Source organism: Myotis davidii, unplaced genomic scaffold, assembly GCF_000327345.1.
Source record: "Myotis davidii unplaced genomic scaffold, ASM32734v1 scaffold592, whole genome shotgun sequence".
NCBI lineage: Eukaryota > Metazoa > Chordata > Mammalia > Chiroptera > Vespertilionidae > Myotis > Myotis davidii.
The window spans coordinates 739,230-746,055 of NW_006284844.1; the positions used below are offsets into that span (position 1 = coordinate 739,230).

Sequence of the window (6,826 nt, forward strand, 5' to 3'; positions counted from 1 at the left end):
GGGGTGAGTCCCAGGTGTGTCCAGTGGTGGCCCCGGGAGGCGTTTTCAGGCCATCTGTGGTGTGTGGCCATGCAGCGTCTTTGGGCTGGGCAGTTTGCTAGCATGCAGGCGTGGCCTGGGATCCGGCCCGTGGGTGGCAGGGCCCGGGAATCTGCATTCGCGCCGGTACCCCCCCTCCTGGGAAGCCGCCCGGTGGGCCTGGCCTGGGGGCTGTCAGACTCTGCGCCCGCCTGATCCCTGGAGTCTGCGGTGGTTGCGCCTGCTCCTCCGCGGCCGCCTCCTCGCCCACTGCGTTCTCACGCGGTGAAGTCACCGGAGCGATTTCCTGAGCCGTGATTGGCCTCGGGGTCTCCCCGTTTCCTGGGTAAAATCAAACCCAATCAATGATTTCCTTAAACAGGACGCACCGCATGCTCATTAATGATTTTCCTCAAAATGGATTATTAATCAAAACAAGAACGTGTGCAGCAGACCCTGAACACAGTGAGGTTCTACCACGGAAAGGAGAAATCGGCGTTTATTAAACAGTCAGGGCAGGGGTTCACCTGCACTTAGTGGCGCGTGTGTACATGCATGATAAGCACTCATCACATGCATGTGCCGTGTGCTGTATAACCTATGGACGTGTCACATGTATCACATGTGTGTGTTGTGCAATATACACATTTGCGTGTGAACATGTGTGGATGTATTTCGAGCACTATCCACAGGCATGTAGTGTGTGTTCTATAAAATGTACACGTGTATATTATATAGCATGCCCACATGTATTATATAATACAAACACCTATGTGTTACATATATAATATGCACGTGTGCTGTGTATGTATTATATACTACATACACCTGTGTGTGCTTTGTATGTGATGCAATATACACGTGTGTGTCATATGTATTATATAATATACATGTGTATGCACTATATGTGTATTAATGTGTTGTGTGTACAATATATGCAAAGAACTAAACAGCAGGAGGAAATCTGTGTGCGGTGCCTGCCACTGGGCGTTTCTGTGCTGTCGGCTCCTGATCTCACTCACAGGCGGTGTCACTCTGTCTGTATGAGCCCTGGATGGTGTGGCTCAGTGGATAGAGTGTCATCCTGTGGACTGAAGAGTCCCAGGTTCGATTCCTGGTCAGGGCACATGCCCATGTGCAGACTCGATCCCCAGTGCGGGGCATGCAGGAGGCAGCTAATCAGTGATTCTTTCTCATCATTAATGTTTCTGTCTCTCCCTCCCCCTTTCTCTCTGAAATATGTATGTGTGTGTGTGTGGTGTGTGAGTGTATGTGTGTGTCTGTGGGTGTTGTGTGTGTCTGAGTGTGTATGTGTGTGTGAGTGTGTGTGCGTGTCTGTGGGTTTGTGTGTATCTGTGGTTGTGTGTCTGTGGGTGTATGTGTGTATGTGTATGAGTGTGTGTGTGTCGTGTGTGTGTCTGTGTGTGTGTATGCATGTGTGTATCTGTGTGACTGTGTGAGTGTAGGTGTGTGTCTTGTGTCTGTGTGTTTGTATGTGTCTGTGTGTGTGTATCTGTGTGTGTCTCTGTGTGTGTATCTGTGTGTGTCTGTGTGTGTATCTGTGTGTGTCTCTGTGTGTGTATCTGTGTGTGTCTCTGTGTGTGTATCTGTGTGTGTCTCTGTGTGTGTATCTGTGTGTGTCTCTGTGTGTGTATCTGTGTGTGTCTCTGTGTGTGTATCTGTGTGTGTCTCTGTGTGTGTATCTGTGTGTGTCTGTGGGTGTATGTGTCTATGTGTGAGTGTGTGAGTGTGTGTGTGTATGTATGTGTGTGTATGTGTGTGTACAAAGTGTTCGGTTGACCATTGCTGATAAGAAGGCTACGATCAGGAGGAAACCACGGGGGGTGGGGGCCAGTGGCCTTTCTCTCCTGTGAGTGGGCGGGTTGCTTGCAGGGTGAGGATGTGCGGGGCTCGGGGGGCCTCAGGCTTAACCTGTGTCCGTGATGGACACGGCCATGGTGTCCCGATGTCTGTGCTCTTTCCTGTGCTAGAACCGGCTGAGATGCCAGGACCTCGGCCTGAAAACCCACTTGGACCAACTGGACCAGCAGATCAGTGAGCTGCAGCTCGACGTGTGCAGGACGTCCACCGAGGGCGACAGTCGGCCCAGCTCAGGTACACGCCACACACAGTCATAGGCACATGTGTGTACACATAGACACACTGCACACAGAGAAAGCAGGCACATTTGCACACGTGCATGCACACATACACACACACCACACACAGACGCAGGCACACATGCATACACACATGTATATGCAAGACACGTATGTAAAATGTGTGCATGCATATAAACACACGTGGTGACAGAAATGCATGTGCCTGTACACACAAACATGTGTGTATGTGTGTGCACATGTGCATGCTCGTGCCCATCTACATATATGTGTCACCTACATGGTATATATGTGCCTCAGATATACACATATGTATGTATACGCATGTATTCACACATCCCCATACACACCACCACACACATATACACCTACCCATATATACACACACATATACATACGCTCACACACCCATACACATGCCACACATATATACACACACCATACACATATACACGCACACACCCATACACATACCAGACCCATACACACCCAGACCCACGCCCTGCACTGACCTCCTGTCTGCCCGCCCAGGCTTCTACGAGATGAGCGATGGCGGCTCCTGCTCCCTGTCTGCCTCCTGCACATCCGTGTGCAGCGATCGCCTGTCCTCCTCCCTGGGCACTTTGCTGCCCAGCGCCCCGCAGGCCAGGACCAGCGCAGGGGACTGCCGGCCCTGGTCGGCCGATGACACCACCATGTGCGGGGTGCCCCTGCCTGCATGGGGACTTCAGGCCACCGAGAATGATGCGGGCCCCTCGCGGCCCAGGCCCATGTCCACAGGTACCGGAGAGCGGGAAGGGTGGGGCCCCATCCAGGCGGTGGGATGCGAGCACAGCGGGAGCCTGTGAGGGGGTGGTACCCCCCTTCGGGCGGCTTCCCGTTCCCTGTAGCAGCGTGGGTTGGGCTGGAGGTAGGAATCAAACGTCCACTTCGCCCACTGGAGCGGGGCTGTTGCAATAAAACGCGTCGGTCGCTCTGAGGGGAGGCTGGAGCCGGCAGGGGACCAGGGTGCACGAGAGGCCCGCGGCCGCCCACCCGGTTTCCCGCGGAGGGAGACCTGCGCCGTGAGGGTGGGCTGTCGGCGGGACAGGCGTGCCAGCGCTTTCCCTTCCTCCTGGATCCCTCTTTCTCGTTCCCAGGTGACCTCGAGAGAGCACCCCTGGCTGGGGCAGGGCCCCCGACGGCCGGCGTCAACGCCGTGTCCACGCTGCTTCTCCGCCGCAGGCTAGGCCCCCTGCCCCTCAGGCTGGACCCCACGTACCAGCGTGACCTGGTGTCCAAGGGGGGCAGGGAGGTGTACCTGTACCCCAGCCCCCTGCACGCGGTGGCTCTGCAGAGCCCCCTCTTCGCTCTGCCCACGGAGACCCCTCAGAGGGACAGCCCCCCGCAGCCCTCCAGCCAGTCCCTTCCCGGCCACTCAGGCCCACGCCCCATCCGGACGGGACCGATCCCCGAGGCTGGCGCAGCCCAAGCCTACATAGACAAGCTGCTTGGACGGCGGGGCCTAGGGCGCACCCCAAGGGGCCATGTGGGTGAGCAGGGACCCCCAGCCCAGAGAGCAGAGACTGAGCGTCACTCAGAGGGGCTGACCTGCTCCCCAAGAAGAGCAGACATGGGAGGGGGGGCTCTGAGGAGGGACACAGGTGGGAATAACCTTGAGCAGTGGGGACCTGCGCCTTGTGGGAGCCCCCTGCCCCCCAGCAGCCTTCCAGGGGAGGGACAGAAACCCCCCTGTAGCTGCGTCCATGTGGGGACCATTCCGGGCTCCCCTCAGCTGGGGGGTGTGCCCCGGGTTCCGCAGGCCGCTCCTACCAGCTGGGAGGGCACAGCCAGGCTGTCCACCAGGCTGGGCCCGGGGCCCTGTGTGCACCCCCATTCTGTCGTCTGCAGCACTGCCCCAATGGGGCTGCGAACGGGCCAGAAGCCTGGCCTCCCCACCACAATGGCTGTGAAGATGGGGAGGGGGGCCAGCAACAGGGCACCGAGGCCAGGGAGGCAGCCGCCACCTGGGGGCACCGTCCTGGCCCCCCTGCTCCCCCCCACATTCCGCGCTGGACTTCAGAGAAGGCCTCCCCAGGCCAGGGAGGCTCCCGGCCGGTCCTGCTCAGAGTGCAGCCTCTACCCAGTGTCCCTCCTCGTCCCCCTGCTGGTGGCCCGCCAGGAAGGCCACGGGGCGTCCGCCCAGGCCCTGTTCCCCCGGGAGGAAGCCCCTGGGGTGGCCGGCAGGGCGGCCCGGCAGAGGCAGCGCAGGTGGCGGTCATCCGTGGAGATCTCAGCCCGCGCCCGCCTGCCTGGCGCCCAGGGCCCTGGTCTGGGGCCCCCAAGGCCGGCCTCGCGGAGAGGGGGTGGCCCGCGGCCTGTGTGCTCCCGGGCCAGGCTCAGGCTGTCCTACAGGCACCCGCAGGCCAGGAGCGAGTCTGGCTCCGAGCACTCGGCCGCGTGTGCCTCCCTTTTCCACTCCACCGTCACCGCGACCAGCGAGGACAGGGCCAGCGACCGCACGGCCGGCCGCTTCGGGGACCGGGAGTCCAGCGGCAGCAACGCGGAGGGCGGTGTCCAGGAGGTGGGGAGACCCAGCCCCTGCGCACCCCTGGCTCCCGGCCACCCCTGTCCCCGGTGCCCAAACTCTGCCGCATCAAGGCCTCCAAGGCCCTGAAGAAGAAGATCTGCCGGTTCCAGCCCACTGCGCTGAAGGTCATGACCCTGGTGTGAGCTGGTTGTACTGAAGGTCATGACGCTGGTGTGAACCTGCTGCGCCGAAGGTCATGACCCTGACGTGAACCTGCTGTGCTGAAGGTCATGACCCTGGTGTGAACCTGCTGTGCTGAAGGTCATGACCCTGGTGTGAACTGTTTGTACTAAAGCTCATGACCCTGGTGTGAGCTGGTTGCACTGAAGGTCGTGACCATGGTGTGAACCTGCTGCACTGAAGGTCATGACCCTGGCGTGAACCTGCTGTGCTGAAGGTCATGACCCTGGGGTGAACTGTTTGTACTAAAGCTCATGACCCTGGTGTGAGCTGGTTGCACTGAAGGTCGTGACCATGGTGTGAACCTGCTGTGCTGAAGGTCATGACCCTGGTGTGAACCTGCTGTGTTAAACGTCATGACCCTGGTGTGAACCTGCTGTGCTGAAGGTCATGACCCTGGTGTGAACCTGCTGTGTTAAACGTCATGACCCTGGTGTGAACCTGCTGTGCTGAAGGTCATGACCCTGTGTGAGGCCAGGCAACCTGACCTGTGTTCCTGAGCCGTCCTCCTGAGGAACAGGGTTGGCGGGGAGGGTGTGACAGGCTCAGAGGGGCCTCCCAGGGCCGAGGACAAAGTCCAGCGTGTTCGCCTGTTTACTCTGCGGATGTGGGTTCTCCCATGTTGTTGCCCATTTGTGGCCTGAAGTTCCGCTTGGAAAAGTGGCCATCACCCAGGAGTGGAGGGAGGAGCCGGTGCCAGGCTGGGCCGAGGGTCCGAGCCCCAGGCGCCTCCCGCCCCGTCAGACATCGGAGAACACGAGCTGTGGGGTCTCACGAGCCGCCTCAGACACGACTCGCCCAGGCGTCTGCCGCCCCCGGGGTGGCCACTCGGTCCTGCTCCCGTCCCTGCAAAGCATCTTCCTCGGGGCTCGGCGGCCGGACCCTGCGGGCAACTGGGCGGACGGGACCCCACGTCCACCTCGGGTGAATAAACCCAGGATTTGCCGTTCGTCTCTGAGTCACCGTGAGGCTGGGGTCTCGGCTGTCTGCTGGGGACCGTGGGCTCTGCTGTTCGGTGTTTGCCTGGGCCCAGAGGGCCCTGCGCCTCCTTCGGGCGGGTGGGTGGAGCCCTGCAGGTCCCGTTGGCAGGTGACACCAGATCCACTAAAAGCCCTGGCTGCTTCGGCCCCTCTGTGCTCCCCGGTAACCTGCTCATCCATCGGTCCCTCTGTGCTCCCCAATAACCTGCTCATCCTTCGGTCCCTCTGTGCTCCCCAATAACCTGCTCATCCTTCGGTCCCTCTGTGCTCCCCAATAACCTGCTCATCCTTCGGTCCCTCTGTGCTCCCCAATAACCTGCTCATCCTTCGGTCCCTCTGTGCTCCCCAATAACCTGCTCATCCTTCGGTCCCTCTGTGCTCCCCAATAACCTGCTCATCCTTCGGTCCCTCTGTGCTCCCCAATAACCTGCTCATCCTTCGGTCCCTCTGTGCTCCCCAATAACCTGCTCATCCTTCGGTCCCTCTGTGCTCCCCAATAACCTGCTCATCCTTCGGTCCCTCTGTGCTCCCCAATAACCTGCTCATCCTTCGGTCCCTCTGTGCTCCCCAATAACCTGCTCATCCTTCGGTCCCTCTGTGCTCCCCAATAACCTGCTCATCCTTCGGTCCCTCTGTGCTCCCCAATAACCTGCTCATCCTTCGGTCCCTCTGTGCTCCCCAATAACCTGCTCATCCTTCGGTCCCTCTGTGCTCCCCAATAACCTGCTCATCCTTCGGTCCCTCTGTGCTCCCCAATAACCTGCTCATCCTTCGGTCCCTCTGTGCTCCCCAATAACCTGCTCATCCTTCGGTCCCTCTGTGCTCCCCAATAACCTGCTCATCCTTCGGTCCCTCTGTGCTCCCCAATAACCTGCTCATCCTTCGGTCCCTCTGTGCTCCCCAATAACCTGCTCATCCTTCGGTCCCTCTGTGCTCCCCAATAACCTGCTCATCCTTCG

At 59.4% G+C, this 6,826-nt stretch overlaps 1 protein-coding gene across 1 annotated transcript; it reads left to right on the top strand.

The window, feature by feature from the left end:
- Positions 1-102: 102 nt before the first annotated feature.
- Positions 103-5,836, top strand: DACT2 (dishevelled-binding antagonist of beta-catenin 2). Its single transcript, XM_015558359.1, has 7 exons — positions 103-165; positions 2,010-2,133; positions 2,670-2,918; positions 3,278-4,832; positions 4,901-4,968; positions 5,037-5,104; positions 5,207-5,836. Exons 1-4 carry the CDS (start codon positions 103-105, stop codon positions 4,792-4,794), a joined length of 1,953 nt encoding a protein of 650 aa, XP_015413845.1. The 3' UTR covers positions 4,795-4,832; positions 4,901-4,968; positions 5,037-5,104; positions 5,207-5,836.
- Positions 5,837-6,826: the final 990 nt, after the last annotated feature.

What these genes read in the sequence shown, in the direction of transcription:
- DACT2 (XM_015558359.1), top strand. Translation starts at nt 103, where the DNA reads ATGCAGGCGTGGCCTGGGATCCGGCCCGTGGGTGGCAGGGCCCGGGAA. An exon ending in GGGAATCTGCATTCGCGCCG is followed by an intron (nt 166 to 2,009) that starts GTACCCCCCCTC and finishes TTCCTGTGCTAG; the next exon opens with AACCGGCTGAGATGCCAGGA. An exon ending in CGACAGTCGGCCCAGCTCAG is followed by an intron (nt 2,134 to 2,669) that starts GTACACGCCACA and finishes CTGCCCGCCCAG; the next exon opens with GCTTCTACGAGATGAGCGAT.